This window comes from Balearica regulorum, chromosome 2, assembly GCF_011004875.1.
Source record: "Balearica regulorum gibbericeps isolate bBalReg1 chromosome 2, bBalReg1.pri, whole genome shotgun sequence".
Taxonomy (NCBI): domain Eukaryota; kingdom Metazoa; phylum Chordata; class Aves; order Gruiformes; family Gruidae; genus Balearica; species Balearica regulorum.
Window position 1 is genome coordinate 112,511,707 of NC_046185.1, and position 21,015 is coordinate 112,532,721.

General features: G+C 38.6%; 1 protein-coding gene across 2 annotated transcripts in view; it reads right to left on the reverse strand.

Moving 5' to 3' along the window:
• The window catches only part of POU6F2 (POU class 6 homeobox 2), a 278,294-nt gene that overhangs the window by 55,639 nt on the left and 201,640 nt on the right, over positions 1–21,015 (reverse strand). For both annotated transcript variants that reach the window (XM_075745348.1, XM_075745346.1), the window contains exon 6: positions 1,817–1,963. In XM_075745348.1, coding sequence (XP_075601463.1) covers positions 1,817–1,963 — 147 coding nt within the window. The remainder of the gene's footprint in view (positions 1–1,816; positions 1,964–21,015) is intronic.

Sequence of the window (21,015 nt, forward strand, 5' to 3'; positions counted from 1 at the left end):
TAGTATTTTATTTAAACATACAACAAATGGTCACACTTCGCTAATGTTTTCTCTGTAGGACATGTAAAAGGAAAACTATCGAAAAACTAGTCTGGGTTTATATCTTCAGCTCTTACAATGAACGTCTCTAGTGCCAAGTGCCTCATGTGAGTGGCGACTGTGAACCATTTCTGGAGCACAGATAGAAACAAGCAGGCTTCTAGGTTGGAGCTGATCTGACTATGAGTTATAGGTATTATAACCAACTTTTCTTCCAAACCAATACCCCATCCCTCCAGAAATCTTAATAGGCTTTTGAGAGCCTCCATTTAAAGCTGGCTGCATAAAATGATCCTTTGATGAAAAGGGATTGAAACAAGGGTTAAAGTAGACATTGAAAGGTTATTGTAGAGGGCACATTGTTCATACAATCCTCCTTTAATATGTGTGGTGTGCACCTGCGATAAGATGATTCATTAGATAAGGCCTCACTTTGACAAGCTCCATCGTTCAACCCTCGGGGTAGTGATGGAACAATTCTGCACCCACCCAGTAAATATAACAAGGTCAGCATTTTTTTTTCCTGGGACTTGGATGGCGATAGTGAAGCTCAGGATGCATCTTTGTTTGTGTTGTGTTAAAAAAAGGGGGGGTCCTATAAAGTGTTGTCTTTTATTTTTTAATGGGCCAAAATAAAAAATGTCACCCCTGTTCTGATTAAATAACATGACGATAGTAAATTACTGGGGAAAAAACCTGCTCTTCATGGGGTTTTTTCCATGTAGTAAAGAGTAAGAGTAGAAACGAAACTTTAGATTCACATATCCAAGCTACATTATTTCAATAAATGTTTACCAGGGCCTAACATCTGCAAAAGCACTGTGGGTATCACCGTACGCCCAATTTGTAGCATTTAGAATAATGACATTCAAATTACTCTGTTACCGGGTCCAGTCATAAGTTATATTGACAGATTTGTTGCAGTGACTTTATGTGAAACAAGTAGTTCTGTTAATTTTAGTCCTAGTAAATGCAATAAAGAATGACAGTGGCCACAATCTGAAAGCTACTTAAGCATGCTGCATCAATGGAATTATTTATGTATATATAGATTCAGATTCTTATCCTTCTGCATCATATTAAGACTAAAACTGAAATAGTTTACAACAAATAAACAGCTCCCAAATGCAGGTAATGCACAATCTCTCTCTTAAGACACATCATAAACATTGCTCAAGTTTCTGCTTGGAAAATTTTCTTTAAAGCCAAAGTTTCTCCCAGATTTGCATTACAGACTGACAGCTTCATTGCAAATTGCTTAACTTAGTTAATCAGCAAATGAGTAAGCCACCGAGTTAAATCTATCCCAGATACTTCATCACAATTTGTGTTCCTTCACTTAAAACATTTAATACCTTTTACAAATGAAGTGATATAGAAATGCTACAGTTTGCAAAAAAAAGTGTAGTCTTAAAAGTACAGTAGCACTTATATATTATTAGGCATATGTAAGTGGAAGAAGACAGCTGGTATGTTTTTAAGAATCACAGGGTTGCTAGACTTTTAAAATACCATATTATTACACCATTGTGATCTTTTCAAAAGGTTGAATTAAAATAAAACAAACCCTAAGCCTTTTCTGGCTTGAAAACACTTTCTAACAGCTCCTAACTTCCTCCAGTTCTCAGACTTTCCATTTCTTACCTTGTCTGGCAAATCAATATTTATTTATCTTCAATATGTGCACTTTTAAATTGCTGTCATACAAGCGGAACTCATTTTTGTCCCAAGATCAGCCTGCCATCAGAATTCACTGTTTGCTCCATCTTCTACTCACCTGTCCTTGTGCATTAGTGACGAGTTGACCTGTAACCCCCTGAAGACTGGAGAGGGCATTGCCAAAGGCCTGGGAGCTTGCTATTGAGCCCATGGCTGCCGCTGCTGCAGCCGCTGCTGCTTGACTTGCTAGTGGATTATTAACCAGCTGAAAAAAAGAAAGCAAAGATCTTGGTAAAACCCCCCATAAACACAGAAACACAGAGTGCTAACTGGGTAGCATAAAAATGATTGTGTTAACATGGGTAAACAACTGTCTACTCCAAGAGCCTGAGTAGTTTTGAGAGGTTCTTATTTCTGAGGCTTTGGTGTTTTTGACAATGAATGGTTTTTAAAAAGCCAGAGGAAATTCCATGTTATTACTGAAGAATAAAACTTTTTTTTTTTTTTTTTTGGAGTTATGCTTGATGTGTTTCTTTAGGCTCAACATGCTAATGCCACAGGTGTAGCAGCCTAATCCTGCTGTAAACAGCAATCAGTGAAATATTAGCATTTGATTTGAATGGGAGTGGGATATTTACTTGGGGATATTCAGAACAGATACTATTTTACTAATGATCCCAGCAGTGAGAAAAAGCTGCAGATCCTTTTAATTTATATCATTAAAGAATTGGTTTCAACATCTAGATATATCACAGCAGAGGACTGAACCCTGTGATTAAGTTTAGTAGAAACTGACTAAAAATTCAAAATTCATTTGCAAAATATGATACTAAGCAACTTACTGCCTCTCAACTGCAAACGATTAACTGCAGTACTCATGAATTTTCAGGAAGTGAGTTGTACTGCCCACTTCTGTCACTTCTACCTGGGTGCTCCATATAAAGCATAGAGCACAGTTGTGGCTTTCAGCTTAGGAAACTATGGGAATCCCACAGAGGAAGACACCTATCAGCTCCTGGGTTTATCAAAGATGCAAAATGTGCATTCCTTTGTCAGAATCAAATGTCTTCTTGGAGATGGCTTGTTCACTGGATTACTGTGAAGTTTATATTTTCTCATCCTTTTCTGAGAATGAACAAACTTTGAACCATGCACACAGGGATAATAGTAAAAAAAAAAAAGTAATAAAAAATGCTCAGAACCACCATCACTGGGACAGCTGTCCTGAGAACAATCAAACAAACAGAGTTCAACAGGCTGAAAATGTATTTTAGAGTGGGTTTGCCCTCTAAGAATCATTGCATTTTAGCAGAGCTTGCAAAATGCACAGTAGCCAGAAGTTTGAGGGGGGGAAAAGTCTGGGGACATCAAAGACATTTTTTCTTAGGCTGAGGTGAAAATGCTGAAGCTAACTCATAAAAGCTTAATGTTTGAGCTGAAATTAGTCGGAGTTCTAAGTCCTTAGATGACAAGTAAATTATCAATCCTATAGAAATGAAGAGTCACAGACACCAGTAAGGGATGTACTCCACAGACAGGCTCTGCTTCAAAATAGGTTATAAAAAATTAATCAGTGATTAGTAGATGTTTTAAGCATGTTACAGATATGAGTAGTGTGTATGTTATAGATGTTTAGAAGCCCATCAGTAGAAGATGTCAGATATGGTTATAATCTATGCTTATAAGAAACCTACTTGTCTGTTGGACATTGCGAAATCTACAACAATTGATTGGTCATACATTAAAACATCTATTAATCATTCATTAGCCCTTCATGAAGTATTTATAAATGGAACCTTGATATAAAGTGTTGCCTAAAGGGGCGCCTTGGGCACATCCAATCCCTCTAGAAATTGTAAAGTAAATAACTAAATAAAGATTAGTAGCAATGCTGGACAGAAAAAAATGACATTGTTGGAGGAAGTATTTGGATTTGCAAAAAAATTGTTATATGAATCTCCAAAACCAGTCCGTGGCATCCCATAGCAAGAAAACCAAGCAGGAATACAACACAAAGGGGGAAATTGCAATGACTGCTTGATTAGCAGTCTTGATGAGCTGTGAAGAGAGCAGAGCCGGGCACAATGACAAAGGCAAAGCTGGGTCCCTGAATGCAGAGGGCAAGCAATTCCACTGACTGCACAAGGTGTGAGCCCAAACGTAGTTGCCAGCACTCCTCAGTGACTTCGGGGGCAGTGCTGGAGCACCGCAGTATAATGCCAGATAACAGGATAGATAAACTTGTCAATTTGCTGCTCAAAGCAGCGACATTTCTTTATTGTCCAAATCAGAAGCTGGTAAACCCTGCCTTTCTCCACAGCACTTCATGGGCAGTACTGGGACTTGGAGTAATCCCCTTGTAGCTGTAAATACCTGGAGAAGGAAGGGGCAGCAGCAAGAGTGTAAGACTGTCAGAAAAGGCCTTCTATTGTCTTATTAGGCACCCACAAATTACTGCACCTATGATCCTACAGCATCTGACTGTAGGTATAGATTATAATCTTTGTATGGTTACCTGACATCAGCTAATAAACTACACCAGCTGCTACAGTTTATGGCTTCAGTTGCATATAGGAACAGTTACTTGGGGAGCATGAGTAAGCTTGTGAGTCTGGCAACTACAAAGGGTTAAAACCTTCTAAAAATCAGACTATCATCTCCTAGAATCTCCTTTCCATTTTTCTTGCTCCAGTTTTCAAAAACTGTACATTTTCAAATACAACAATAAAATTTAATTACAACAAACCCTGGAGACACTCAGGATTGCTTTTAGTTGCATCACAGAGATAAGCTACTTATTAAAAATGATGGCAGAGACTATGATATGCATAGGTACCCTGGGTAGTACCATGTTCCAGGAAAAATCACAGTGAATGGGCCAACTCACAGGGCAGGAGACTTCCAAGTGCATATAAAAACATCCCTATCTATTCATAAGTCTGATTAAAAAAGAGAAGATGCGTTTTTCTTTGAGCGCTTTGGGAAGCTGTTGACTGCAAATTATACTCTGTTAAATTGACCCCTTTTATATCGTGTGCAACTTGGGAATGGAGAAATACACCTCCTTTCATTACATCTGGACACTAAGGTAACTTCTGACATACTATATCTTGCTTTTATTTAAAAAATAAAATCTCTGACTTGAAAGGTTTATGCCATTTCTCCGTCCAGGCTGGATCCTTGAGAACACTTACTGGAAGTATTAGAAATACATTATGAAAGATCCCACAAAGGGCTCTTCCCATTTTGTTTCTGTATTTAAATAATGATTTAATTTGGAAGGCTGATACCTTCAGAGTTGTCAATTCCAGTCCCCAAATTTTTGCTCCCACTCAAACCACCAGCCATTACAGCAGGTAGTAGTGATCTTAGTTTAAAGTGACAGACCAGCCCTCTCAAGGATGCCTCCACTAATGACACGATTATTTGGAGAAGCAAACTTTATGAGGAAGAATCTTGTAATAACCGAGTAGCTTCAGTACATTCTTCTGACTTCCCAAAGCTGAACTTAAAAAGGAAAAGCGTATGAAAGTTGTTCTGCTCTAACTCAGTATAAAGCAGGAGCCATTCCACTGCAGCAAACAGAACTCACGCAAATAAAACTAACCTGTAAAATTACGGGGGATAGAAGAGGCACTACTTTCAAGATCCTAAAACTGTGACATGTGAAGTGAGAGTTTCTAGGCTTAAGAAATAGTCTTCAAAAAGCACAACTTCAAGCAAAGTGTGGTAGAGTCAACGCTGCAGGCAGCTTTCTTGAGAGCCACAAATACTTTTTTCTTCTGGAAGAATATTCTCTTCCTCTCTTTTTTTCCAAAGCTAACTTAGTATCTCCCTGAACTTACTGTAGGAAACTGATCCGGCATTCAAGTATCGTGAATACAAGATCAGATTTGATAGCCTACGCAGTAATTTTACTTTTCTCTATAAAGGGCGTATCTTACCGAACCTTCATTCCCTAGTCTGGAAATCAAAGAGCCAGTTTTATTCATTACAATATCACTCATTCAAAAAATATAAAGAAAAACCCAAACTGTTTGACCGATGAAATGAAAACCCAAGACACTTCAGGATGCTAAGAGCATCATATGAAAAAATGGGCATGTAATGAAAGGTAAGGTCACTTTATGTAGTGCCAGTATAAGAAAAAAGTTAGATCTTATGTATTTTCTAAAGGACTTGTGGGTGAGACTAAGAGTGAAGATACCTAGCTGAATGCAGCAATGGAGAACGGAGGGAAGTATCGTGGAACAACAGCAGGCAAAACTTCATTTTATAAAAAAGTATCGGTGTTTTTCAGAAAGGCTGTTAAAAAAAAAAAAAAATTTCTGGATATCTCCTAGAGATTAAATTAGTGAGGAAAAGCAGTATATTTGATTAGGGACCAAAAGATCCTCAGTCTCTTATGTTCTCAGACAATCCTTTCTGTAGGGAACATCACACTGCTAGATCAGCTACTGATTAGCTACTGAGAGTGTCTGCCTAAACCAATGCTTTTCAAGGGAAAACAGAAAAATCCTTTGATTTAAATAAGTCTGAAAGTTGAGAAGAATTCAGCATGGCTGTCAATCAGAAACACATGACATTTTTCTTTCCTATCAAGACTATGTGAAAAATGAACACAGAAATGAAATTTTTATTAGCATGGCATTTGCTTTTGTAGGAATTTTTAACTGACTATCTATATGAATTTGATCTGTGTTGAGATTATGAGAGAATTCATGTTAAAATCTAGTGGGCTTTATTCCTATTTATTCACATTGGCTTGTAAGACAGATTCGGTGTAGTAGTCACTTGGACTTAAGGGAAAGACTGTTTCAAACTGAGCATAGGCTTCTGAGGATATTCTGGTACCTTCTTTGTTACTGTGACCAGCATTATCATCTGTATCGGGTGTAGATGGCAAGGTTTTGGTAGCTGGGGAGCTGCAGGAAAAAAGGGTGAACACAACAGAGGGAACACCAAGGTCAGAGAAAGGAGGAGAAGGAGGTGTTCCACAGCAGAGCTACTGTGTCGCCACTGAGGACCCCACACTGGAGCAGATGGATGTTTCCTGATGAGAACTGTGATCCGTGGAGAGCCCACGCAAGAGCAGGTTAAAAAGCGTGAAGAGGAAGGAGCGGCAGAGAGGAATTGTTCTGGACTGACCATAGCCCTCCATGCCCCCTGCACCACTGCGGGTGGGTAGAGGGGTCAGGAGTGAAGGAGTGAAGTGGAGTCGGGGGGGGCGGGGGGCGAAGATGTTGGTTTAATGTTTGCCTTTTTGTTTCTCACTGCTTGAATCTGTTTTAACTGGCAATAAATTAATCATACCCAACTTGAGTCTGTTCTGCCCATGACAGTGACTGGTAAGCAGTCTCTCTATCCTGACCCATGAGCTTTCTCATCCTATTTTCTCCCCCATCCCACTGAGGCAGTAAGTGGGTGCCTGGGTGGGCGTTTGGCTGTTAGCCAAAGCTAACCCACCACACCACCCCATTCTGGTAACCGTAAACTATATCTAACAACAACAACATGAAAATGTCTGCAATAACTTCAAGACAGAAGCAGAGCGTTCCAACCTAGATACCCCTGCACTTGGTTTCTAAACATGAGCGGACTGATAGAGTAGTACAGTTCCCCTGGAAGCCCCTAGTAGCTCTTCTGGCAAATTCTTTACATCGTACTAATGCTTATGTTCCTAATTGTATTCAATATGCATATATACCTTGTACCAGTTGATAGTTTCCTGGACGTGCATTAAATCAAAAAATCCCTAAAGGAATTTTAAAAAAAGACACTGGAAAGACTGCTTCAACTTAATCCTGGGAAAGCACGTAGATACCACGGAAAAGAGTGCCAAATAAATGTTTGTAATAATGAACAATAAGAAGACCACTTAGCATTTATATAGAATTTTGCAGCCAAATTTTTCGTCTATGGGTGCCTAAGCTCTGCTGGTTTAATTTATTTTTAGGGTCTTAAGCAAAAGTCAAATTTTCAAGAAACCTGTGAACATGCAGGTACCAAGAAAGCCAAGAGAGAATACACAGGTAACATAAAACAAAGTAAGTTAATTTTATCGAAAAAGATACTATGATCAAACATTTTGGGAACCCTGTATGTTTTAGATATCGGGTAGAGACTTTTTTTTTTTTTTTTGGACCCTCCCCTCCCTTCTTTTTAGTTTATGTAACAGGGTAATTACAACGTTTAACTTTTATAAATGAACAACATGGTAAAATGTCTAATAAAATGGCTGTCATCGAGCCTAATCATGCATAACTCTTTTAATCATGCATAACTCTTTGAAAACATGCCCCAGCAGGCAAATGTTTGAAGCGAATCCCAAATTAGGAAAGAAAAAAAAAAAGCTGTCAACATTTGTTATTTGTTCGGTGCTGGGATATGATCAACCTATACAATGCAGTTACAATATCCAGGCCCATCCAATAACGATGCCTGGATATTTCAAAACTGCACGGGTCTATATTTGCAAATATTTGTAGATGGTAAGAGTTCCAAATAGGCTGCTTAGATGGACATTTTAGTATATGCACATGTATCAGATATTTATGTGCAGGATACAGTGTAGAGACAAGGATATTGGAATATCTGAAAGCACCGACTTGCCAGGGACACTTAAAGTATCTGGTTCTCAGAGATACTTAATCTGCTCATTATATACATTTATTGTGGCTGAGCTATTTGCTGTCTAAATCTATGCTGAATTTTCTATCAGGAGTAAGTACTGATAGTGGTATCACTGATGCGACATGACTTGATTCAATGCAAAGCGACGCGACCTGAGGTGATGGGAAGCACGCAGTGTTCATGTACGCCTTGATATGACACGGCTAGAGGAGGATGCACAAAATTTCTCACAATATCTTTGTAAACAAGGTGCTGCTGGTCAAAGTGGAACCAGTCTAAAAAAATAGGTTAACAATTTACAAAATAAAAAGAAAAGGCTTATTTTTAATAGAAGCGTGGCAAAGCAAATACAGAGCAGGTATCATTCCCAGATCTGTAGGACCAAACTACTGGAGACATGAATAATGAAGAACGCATTAGGGCACAGGCCAGGAATGAGTGGAAAGCACCCTGGCCAATTTCATTTCTGTTCTATTAATGACAGACAGAAAAGAGAGAAAAGGAAACTAGAGGAAAGGGATCCTGTTTGGGTCTAATCCTACAAGATAAACTAAGTGGAAGGTGTCAGCATGTCTGAGGCTGGGTCTTACATGTTAACCAAAAAGAAGAGCGAATATATTTAATATATTTAAATACACATAACTCCAAAGAGTAGCTGACTGACTCCTTTAGCAGCAGGTCGGTACTTACAGACTACCCACAGACTCTAGGCCTGTGGGTTTCTGGCTGTCCACATTTATGAGTATGAAATGTTCCAGATCCGTATAAGCTGGCACACAGTGTTCCAGATTTTAATTAAACAGAACCATCTTGGTTTAGTCTGGCTAGTTACCTTTAGGTTTATGGAGTCTTTAAAATATCTACAACTGTTTATTTTATGCATAATGTAAGCATACTGTAAACAAACTGCCTCATCTGACTTGATGAAATCTTACATCGCTACTAATCATAAATTGTATTGGTGCTCATAAGAAAGAGTACTGAAAAAAACATCTGAATTCTCTCATTTTCTAAAGTAAATGTGTGGCAAGAATGAAAGCAAAGAGTATCTCCTAAACTTTCTGGAAGGGGCTGCAACTCAGCTCATTTCAGGTTGATTAGTTCCTCGGTTCCTGTGTTTGTCTATTTTAGAATGATTTATCTGGCTTGTGAAAGATGCTTTCCCCACAAGAAAAATGGTTACTTCAGGGCTCCCTTGCTGCTAAAAAAATGAACTCTTATCAAAAGGAAATTGCCATCTGTCTTCTCGGATAAGAGCCCAGCACTTGGGTCTCAGTGATCTAGCCTCTGTAGAAAGTGTGTCAACCGTGAGACACACCAAATTAATCTTCTTAATCTAAAACATTTATTTGCCTTTAATTTAAATGTGTGAATGGCATGTGCACATGTAAATATGACCATTTGCATATATAAATGTTAAAAATGCAATGTGAGGTCACACTATGATAATATGATGCTTCATGTTGGGTATTTGAGAAAATATTTCTGAAACAGTCTTGTTTTACAGTACAATATGCAATCACAGTACACGTGCCTGGAACTGTTTATTCGAATATTCATATTAAAAATCAGACTTTTACGTACAGACCTTCTCTTTTGCCCTTTGAAGAATAAATCCTACTTAATACTTAGGGACACAATGCTTACTGAGAACATATTTAAGACTTCTGTAAAAATTCTAAGCCAGTTGCTCTGCAAAGATCCTCATTTTTGAAGCTGGAACTACATCTGGATACTTTAATTTATTTTTAATGTAATAACATCACCAAATAGGTCTGCTTCCATGTAAAATAAGTGCTCACTTTTAAGTCTCATTGACTTGAATGTGAACAAGATCAGATCTAAAACTGGAACTGCGTGGCGTATTTTTCTATTCACTGCTTCCAGCTCCAAACTTGACCTTACTAGATGCACCAATCTGATACAAAGTTGAAGAATGATACAGATGACTCCTGAGTGCAGTGGAAAGATTGCTGGCAAAGACACAGGTCAGTCCAAAATCCAAATCTGGTTCTGAATCCAGGTATCTAGAAAGCTGGAAGGATTTGATCCTCTGCAGTTACATCAGTTTGCCAAAAAGTCAAAATGACATAAACACCACAATTGATGTCCTGTGTTTAAGAAGTTATCTATTTGCCAGGTTTCATGGAAAATACATGAGATATCAAATCAGTTGAGACACTAATTTTTAATTAGACATTTTGAGTTTTGCTGAAATCTCAGTATACAAAGTCAGATCTGAGAAGTGTGAACAAAGTTGAAGGAAACATTTAGTTTGAAAACCTTGAAGTCAAACCCACATTTCTTATAAAATAAGAGGTGAGTGATAGCCACTAAAACAAAAAACCTGAGTGAAAGTCTGTGTGAGGGGAGAGGGCATGCACAAAAGGATGCTGGGGGTCCCTCAGCAGAATGCTGTTAACATTTTCCTTGGGGCACTATTTTACTTCAGTACCATTCTGAGTGCCCAGTGATGGACTGGGAATGTGACTTTGTGCAACTGTTTGCTGTCTGCGTGTCAATGGGGGGATTACTGCTGCTACTTCTTTTCTAAAGATAGAGCAATGAACAGTTACGAGCCTGCGCTCCCCCTCCTTGCACCAGCACTATGTGAGCATATTGCATCTCAGATGGTAGCAACCTCCTGCCACAATCACCCTTGGAAGGCTTAATTTGACTGTAAACATCTAAGAAGCCACCAGCTAAGACAGGACTGACCACAGCACTTTAAAGCCACTGTTTATACATACGCACACCCACTATTCTCTTGTTCACCAGGAGTTTTGCTCTGTACATAAAACTACACATAAACTGGCAAAAACTGTATATTTAACATGCCAAAAATTTTGCCCTCAATACAGCTCCTACAACAGAGCAAAGGCAGAAGGGTTAATAGTGTAATGCAGCGACGTATGAAACATTTCCACAGACAACCCTCTCTCCTCCCAGGCACTTCCACCTCATTTGGTGTCAGCAAGAAACCTGCTCCCAAAACAAGCTGCAAGTCCTGCTGCAGAAGCAGTGCTGCCAGAGCGTGCTTACACATGCTGGGCTGCATACACCATCAACTAGGTCATTCCAGTTTTAATTTTGTTTATGTTCTTCTGAGAGGTGTACAGAAAATTTACCAGTTATTTTAAATTTACTGATTTAAAGCTAATAATAATAATCATCATCATCATCATCATCATCATCATCCAGCCATGTCCCACCTTTCCTGTGACGACTCCTTGGGTTTTTTGGAGGGGTGGGTATAATTTTTTTCACCATGATAGACTCTCCTTCTGCTTCTACCTATTTGATACCTTTTCTCTGATCTATCATGTCCAGCCTCAGCCACTTTGCCCAAGTCACTCTGGGTCTGGTCACAATAGGTTTTCCATATGGGAGTTCACACAGAGCTGCAAAAGCAGCAGTAAATCTACTGTGTCTGTAATGCTGCCATATTAATTCCTAATCAATTTCAAAGCTGTATTTGAAACTCATATATTTCACCTCAGCAAAATCAAAATAACGTCAAGTTGCCAACAGCAAATGAAACTTGGAAATATAATTAAAAACATATAGGCTAGAAATGTATTGTTTCTGAGGTCTTTGCAATTGCCACTGTGCTAGGCACTATAAATTGATGGCAAGAGGGTATATGAAACTGAGATCCTCTTATAACAAAAGCATAGCTCCATATTGCTTGAGGTAACAGAAAAACTGCTGTTAGCTGAATGTGAGTGATGACTGCAAGTATAAACCAAAGAATTTTTTTTGCTGCAAGGATCAATTCCAAATTGGTTAAAATCTGAGGCTGAGATCCTGCAAAGACTGCTTAAAGTTAGCCTGCATGCAAGTCCTAACGCAGTCCTGGGTAAACTCAAGTGTTTGTGTTAACACGTTCTTGGGACTGTTATTTTTCTACTTCACAGACAAAGATGGGGTGTGACTTATACTCCACGTTGTATGTGTCATTACATAAAATCAGATGCAAATATTAATTTAGCCCTATGCTGGTATTACTGTATTTTAAACAAAAGTCATGGCAAGGTTTAACTCCTGTCATCTTTTTTTGTGTGGAGGCAGAATGTCAGAAATAATGCCTGTTATTATTCAGTATCTGCTACTGGCTGAATGCATAGCCTGAGGGAAGTCTAATTATCATTTACAATAAATAATTTCCTCCATATTTATTATCAATGGAAATCTACTCATAGACATTCAGCCAAGGAATTCTGCTATATGGGCAAAATATGTACTATCTTTTTCAACAGCAGCTCAGCTTACAACCTGAATGTCTGTAGCTTTTTCATTAAATTCATTATTGCCTTATTGTACCTAGACTCTTGTTCTTCTATAAGGCACTGTCAATAGACAGACAGATGAATTTCTTCATGTTCTAAGTATTTTCTACTTTTATCTGTTGACCAGATTCACAAAATATTTATGGGCCCTGTAGCAATTCTTGTGCTTTACAAAACAAGGGATTTTTTGCGCTAAAAATAATGTAAGGTCCCAGTTCTTGGTCTGATTCTGATTTCTCTCCACCAATATATAAGTCTGGTGTTATTTTAATAAGGTCAGCAGAGAAGCAATTGGTTAAAACACAGGTAACGACTGTCAGAATCAACCCCTTCAATTTCTTATAGACTTCAAATCTGCAGTAAGGGGGGAATGACATTCTCATTTGAAAAAATAGAATTAGCTAATTAAACTGATATTTTATTTATATCAAATATGCTCAACAAAGGCCTGATTTTTTTTTTGCACTTACGCCACTGTAAATTATAGAAGCTATCCATTGAAGTCAGAAGTCAAAACATTTACACCTACAGCTGTGAAACTAATGGATTTTCCTGTTTGCAGACTGAAAAATTCCCTCGAAACACAGTACTCACCCCCTCAAAAAAAAAAAAAAAAAAAAAAAAAACAAAAAACCACCAAAATACAATTCTGACAGACCTGGAGTGGAAAAAAAAATGGAAAAGAAAGAAATTTTAGGTCACATGAAACATTTAGTTCAGACCAAAATGATTTCTTGAAAGGAAATGTAAAATGGATCACCCTCACAGATGGTTGTTTTATAAATTGAATGGAAACACTTAATTTCAAAGAAATCATTATTACATGCCTTTTCCCAATCTCACCCATTTTGGGGTGGGAGGAACGTATAAGCGTTCCTAACTATTCGCCAAAATACACCTTTGGAAAGGGGACAGTCTGCAGACCTCTTTGCAGCCACTGGTACTGGTGCATGCTACTGGTAATTCTGGGGTAAGCCAAGGGTCAAAAAATGTTTTTGCAGGCAACCCAGTCAGAAAATGCAATTGTTCTAATGCACCTCCCACAAGGCACAAACTGTGATTAATCCAACCTGAGTGCAATTAAAGCAGGACTCTTTCACTACACCTATCAATCACATTCATAATACTTGTACAAGCAATAAAACAAATACTCACTATAAAATATGAGGTATGTGCTGTTTGCTTGTCCCTTGAAAGGAGAAATTTCACAGAGGGCACATGCATGGTTTCTTACCATGCCAGGAGAAAACAGATGAACAGAAAAGGGATGGACTAGTTTTAAGTAAGTATTAACCGAACACAAAACAAGGGTGCAGTCATTCTGCATCAAAGTGTTTCCTCTTTCAACAACAGCAATCAGCAGGCAGGTTAATAATCCTCTTGGTTATACCTCAAAGAGACAGACAAGGACTGTGACTTGCAGAAGACCTGGTGAACACCAGCCAGCTAAAAGAGGCAAACAAAATCAACAGCCTAAACTAAGCCAAAGCTGTTATTTTTGCGTGGGTCCAGAAGGCATTTGTTTTATTGTATCTGCAAGAGACACACCTGAGTGTGCTGAGGGGGAATTTCCTTTCTCTCCCCCGAAGACCATGAGCCGGCTCAGCAGTGCAGGTTGCTAAGCCATCTGAACCAAGATCCGCAGGGAGCGAGGGACAAGGGTCCATTTGGCGAGGTGACTGTAACTCGGGGTTCTCTGACATTTCCACTGGTGATTCCCACACTGGGGGATAGCAGAAGGCTTCTGCTCCCCACTGGTCTGACACAGACCTAATTTAAAGCAGATTTACCTGATATACTGTTAAAACTCCAAAATATTTCCTTTGATTTCAAGAAAATTACAGTGCTTATTTAAATCAATGTCAGTTAAATCAGACCTCTTCGTTCCTAATACTCCTCAAATGACAGCGTGCCGCTTAAGAGCCAGCAATATAACAGGTGGAGTCCTACAGAGGTCAGCATAATTGACCTAACTTAGAACAAGGCAGAATTTAGCACATTGATGCTGGCTCGTGAAAAATAAAACAGAAACATTATGGATATTAAAAACAGTGTTAAAAAAGGGTGTTTTATACAGTAATTATCAGGTTATTTCTCAGTAATTCAATCTACCGAGGGTGAAAATATCTTCTTTATTGTTGCCTATGACGGTAGTAATTCTCTCTGGCATCTGTAAAAGCAACAATAGCTTTTCATTGATTTTGCGTAAGAGGAAAGTTCAGGGTTAGAAAATTAATATTTCAAGTGGAAACACAAAAAACTTTCTAAAGTATATGCGATGGAAATAGTAATAATTATGTTTGAGGAGGAAGTCAGTCTTGTGATTAGGGTCCCTGGGTAGAGATCTAGAAACCTCACTAGGGCTCCATATATTCTTCCATATATTTTAATGTCTTTAATTTCCTGTCTGAAAAATGAAAATAATAAAACTCCCTTTCTTTCATCCTGTTTGTTTGTTTTCTCTTTAGATAATACACCTGGAAGTCCATTAGATCTGGATTACATATGCACATGCATCAAAGTAAGGCAAGATCCAAATTAAAACCAATTTTCTTATTTCAGGGTAAATCTGCATGTGGAATATTTCTTCCTGTTTGCTGCACAGTACCTAGTGATTTATGTATTTATCTAGTATTTATGTAAGTTGGGCACTTCAGCCACTGCCGTAATATATATACAGGTAATAGTAATGGAGACCAAAAAATTCCTCTGAGGTACAGAAATGAATGAACATCGAAGTGACTAGCAAAGCTGCTCACAAAATGTAGGTCTTTAACTAAGAAGCACGCAAATGGTAAAAATAACTACAAGGGGCTATTTCAAATAAGGCTGACTTTACACAAGGAAATGGTAGATCTAGGAGAGCATAGTATATATGTCTGGATCCGCTGCTGTTTATAAATTAACTGGTTCAACTTTGTTGGCTTACATTATCACAACACCCTGCATGAATGAAAGCCTTGTCTTCTCTCCGAAGTTGCAATCTGACAGCATACATATTATTTAGAAAACACTAATTTTACCGTTAATGCTCTGGACACTTTTTGTAAGATAAATCAACTACTCAACTTGCCACTGCAGTGGTAGGGAACTCCCCGATGCATCCTCCCATTCCTTCTGGCTTTCTGTCTATTCACACTCTTGTAGAAATGTCACGTATGATACTTTGCTTTTATCAAGTCCTATTTTAAAATGAATTACAGTAACTCATATAATGCTTACCTGAGCTCTAGACCTATCACTCTATCTTACTATGCAGAAAAGATGACTCACTCATATAAATGACCCTCATCATATAGCTGTTAAAGATAATAAAAACAGGGGGAAAATTGTATGTCAAGCCACAAGAGCTGTACTACACGTCCCTTATTTATGATTGGCACTAACTTGCCTCCAGGTTGGTGGGCAGAGATGAGCAGTCATGGATGCAAGGCCTCACCTACTCATCCACACGAGTGGCTACTGTGGAAAAGCAGCGTTGCTAATACGGTGGGCAGCACTAGGGAGCTCTTGTTCTGCCTCTCATCTGTCACTGCTGGGACATGGATGCTTTTGCCTCCAGCTGGAGCTGCCCTGGTGGCAATGAGATCTCCACATCATCAGCAGTGTCTTGGGGATGTCCCAGGAAGGATGGCTCTAAGTGGCCTAATTTGTTTTCTTGTTTGTTTGTTTGGGTTTTGGTCAGGCTTTTTGTGTGTGTGTGTAACTGCTGGGCAGATATTTTTTGAAATATTAGCAATCCTATTCCCCTTCTGGGTATTTTTACTACCCATGATCTACTTTGACTTCCTTACCACTACTTCTTCTTTGCTCAGGGAAAGAAGTTGGAGAGTCAGTATAAACTATATGATACGGCTATCCCATGGAACAGTCTGAGTACAGGGTGCCTTTGAATCTTCAAAATACATTAATTAGCCAGAACTCAAACTGGAGGTGGTGCTTCACTCAGAGGAACTCAGCAGATGATGTTGGAGTGGCATCTAAAGTTAAGATTCTTCTCACACAGCTGAGATTTATGTCTAGTGCTTACTAGCTGTTCTTTACAAATGTCCTGGATTGGATATGTAGTAATAAAGGCAGTGGGAAAAACGTGTGTAATCAAACTACTCTTGGGGTACGCTTTACCTCCAAGAGGGGGTAAAAGTTTGTTAAAACCTAGTACAGCTGGAGGCCTGTTCTTTGCTCACACCGATGTAAGTAAGGTAAGAGTCAAGCCCGAACACTATAAATCCAGAAACTTAAAAAGTAAAAATAGATGGACAAATAATCAAATCCCAGTATTACAGAACAAACATGCAGCAATAAAAAGAAAGGAACTCCACAGCAATGTTGTACATGGAACATATTTGCCAGACCTGTATCAAAAACATCCTTGAAGCCAAATTACAAAAGACAACAGGCATAAAAGGAAAACTGAGAAAAAAGAATGTAAGAAAGAAATAAAAAAGCAATCACAGTTAAAGTGGTTGCCTTTAGGTCTGAGCCCTGGAAGTCCATGACTCTGAATGTGTGTGCATGTGTGTTCGTGTATAAGAAAGGTGCAAGAGAAAATATTTGAAATGCAGAGTTGCTCCATAAACTTCAATGAAAAAGTAACAGCCTTATATAGGCTACCACCTAATATAGGTGATATGCTATAGCACAGAAAAAAAAAAAAAAGTCATATATACGTTTTGGAATGTTCCCATTACCCAAGCAGAACACAAGTAAAAAAAATGTATATAGAGATTAATCTCATCAAGGATAAAGAAAATTACAGGTCTTGAATTATATTTACAGAAGCAAAGCACTGCTGAGCTATTAAAAGAATAACTGTTTCTAATGTATCAACACAGAAGTGCTGAAACATAAAAAAGTGGAATCACAAGAATGACTACCGAAATAATTATTTTAAATCAGACACACAACATACAACACATCATAAAACCACTAAATCCTAGATTAGGAATAGAAAAGAGAAGACTATAGGTAAATCAGAACACTGATGTATTTCTGTCATCTTTCTGCATCTCATGAAGCCTATACACCAGTCCTGCTGTGCAGAAGATCTAGAAGGAGAGATGATAGGCATACATAAGTCATTGCATAAGAGATGAGCCTTTAATCTACATGTGATGATCTTAAAAACATGCAGTCTTTTTGACTAGTGTTCTTTTTAGTTTTACAAAATAGTGTCACAACTATTCTGATATACCTTACTTTAGTACAGGAAAAAAATCTTGCAATAATGCTCCTCTCAAGCTCATACTCTGTCACAAAGCTATAAAAATGGCCTGTGTGGGAATACTATTAGCTCACACTGCAGTCACATTTGTGTCTTCTTTCTATCTCTTTGGGGAATGCCCCCAACACCTACTCTCAGACACTAAAGGTACAAAGCCAGTCTCCCTTCATCATCTCTATAGCTGGTAAAGGCAAACAGATACTCTTGGGGGTAATTCAGAGCTTACAGGACAAAGTCCTTTTCTAAGCTGTGTTTCAGAGAGAACTCTTCTTCCATTGACCAGGGGGGGACCAAGCATACATTTAAGTGGCTCGGTTGGATGGCACCAACCAAAGGCACATGTCAAAGGCACATACCTTGTACCAGGACCCGTTGCAAATGGAGTTTTGCAGTTTTCCCAGTCTTCGGCCACGCTGCACACCAAGTCTCGGTGCCTAACTTTGAGTGTGTCTATGTGTTACTTTGAAATTTAGATTTTAACAGAGAGAGGTAAGAGCCTGCATTAAGGGTCCATCTCTGAGCCCTAACTATATAGGGCTATATAGCCTAGCTCCAAATGGCACATTTAAGTCAAATCATCACTAAGTTAAATGACAGTGTGACTATCTCTGCATCTAAAGCAGATGATAAATTCAGGGCCTTGCAGCTCTTCTCTTCAGGAACCTGTGACCAGTCTCTGAGCATATATGCTGACTTTTGGGCCCCTCACTGCAAGACAGACATTGAAGTGCTGGAGCGTGTCCGAAGAAGAGCAACAAAGCTGGTGAAGGGTCTAGAGCACAAGTCTTATGAGGAGCGGCTGAGAGAACTGGGGTTGTTCAGCCTGGAGAAAAGGAGGCTGAGGGGAGACCTTATCGCTTTCTACAACTCCCAGAAAGGAGGTTGTAGCCAGGTGGGTGTCCCTCTCTTTTCCCAAGTAACAAGAGATAGGACAAGAGGAAATGGCCTCAAGTTGCAACAGTGGAGGTTTAGGTCTGATATTAGGAAAAATTTCTTCACTGTGAGAGGGTTACCAAGCACTGGAACAGGCTGCCCAGGGAAGTGGTCGAGTCACTGTTAAAAAGATGTGGTGCTTAGGGACATGGTTTAGCGGTGGACTTGGCAGTGCTAGGTTAATGGTTGGACTCAACAATCTTAAAGGTCTTTTCCAAGCTAAACAATTCTATGATTCCATGATTCTATGAATTCTTATAATGAAAGCAAACTGTAAAGAGCAGCAATTGCAGAAATGCTTGTCCAGGCCACAGAAATCATTGACCGTGCTTAACACGGTAGTCCCCTCTCCCTGCATTTCATTCATTTCAACCAGTTATCCTGGTTACCCTGTTAATGAATACAGATCTCTGCACCAGCTTCAGTACCCCCATGCGGCTCTGTATGGCACAAGGCAGGCACAAGTACCTTAGGCTTTGGTACAGAAAATCTGCTGTTGTGCTTACATTATGTTTCACGTTAACCACATCCTCATTTCCCATGGACAATAAAGGTGCAGTCTTGAATGTATTCCATGTAATAAGGAAAATGTTAGTAATTTTGCTCCTGTTTTTAACAAATGAATACATAAACCTCTGACATAATAATTAAAAATTAAACCTTAGATTATTCCTCAGTGGTTGTTCTTCCCTGAGTACCCCCGGTTGGTTGTGATCCTGTTTTCTGCAGCTGTTGTACACTGGAATATTACACTGGAAAAGAACTCACAGAAAATGCTGACACACACACGCCCATCTTTGCTTTTAAGCACTACTTATGCCTATAAAAAAAGTAAAGAAAATATTTCATCTCCTAAAAAGAACAGCTGAATTTATGCCCATTATGGTCATTATTACTAACAATAGGACTACTATTGGTATATCTTCTCATCACAAACTTTTTAAGCTGGGGTCAATAATCTCTCTGGGAGTTCATAAAATGCTCAAAAGCAAAACAACAAAATTACCCTGTATAAATCAGCCTGATGCAGATGAAATCACATTCCATTTCAGAGGGAATACAAAACAATCCTACAATCTTCTGAATGCTGCTTTAATGTAGACTTCTTTCAAGAACTTTAGAAACTAGCATTCGAACAGTAATAGCCCATAGAACATTGTAAACAGCTTATTTTAGATAGAAATCACATCACTTCTAAAATAGGGTTCATGTACTGACCACCAATCAAACAGGGTGAACCAACTGAGTTACACTGTGGAAGTTTTCCCCTCTGGTTTCAGCTTTTCTTAGAGGATTAAGGTCTGGAAACTCAATTTGTTCTACTATTATATTATCTATAAAGGGTGGTCTCTTGCTAGTTGGCTCACCATCGTGCCAAATCCTAGTACTTTAAAATACATCTATTTGATATCTAGAAGTTATTGGCAAAAAAAAAAAAAAAAAAAAAAATCCCCAAACAAAATCTACCTGGAATTAATCAAACTTTTTTCCCCCCATCATTACTTTCTGAAAAAAAAAATGATTCAAATACTCTATATTATAAAAGGAACTTGCTTTATTGTTGTGTTGTGAAGAATCCATTAATCAAACTGAAAGGTAAAGAAATTGCATTTTTACTTTTGTAACGTTTTAATACAAGATTCTTTTATTAAGAAACATAGCTTAGGACACTATTTCTTAGAGATTGATCCTTCCTTAGGAACTCAAAAAATCTAGGTCCTAGTCCTATGCCTGTCAGGCTCCCTGAGTGACCTTGGACAAGCTAGTTAATCTCTTACTAACTCATTTCTCCATCTGTAAAGTGGAGATAATAGTAATTCCTTTGTCTCACTTGTCTGCTAAGACAGTAATGTCTTCGGGAGCAGCAAATGTTACGGACTACGTCCTTGCATTTCATCCAGCCCAGTGGCCTGTGATCTTAGCCTCTTCTAGATCCTTTCCTAACACCCACTCCTATTCCCTATCTTCTTTATCAATATCATCTTCGTTTTGCAGGAGCAGATGGAGCTGTGAACTGCTTTAAGATGGTGACAAAGTGAACAGCCAGAAGAACTGGTGATCACTGTGATTTGGTTCTGACACTCCAGCAGGGCAGTATGATGGAGGCAAGGCAAAATTACTGTGCTAAAATATGAACTAAGGCGTTAAGAAAAGTCTGGATAAGAAAACATCTTTGGAAAAGATAGTTTTTAAAGCTGTCTTTTCCTTGGTCTTTTTATTATTAATACTTTAAAGCAT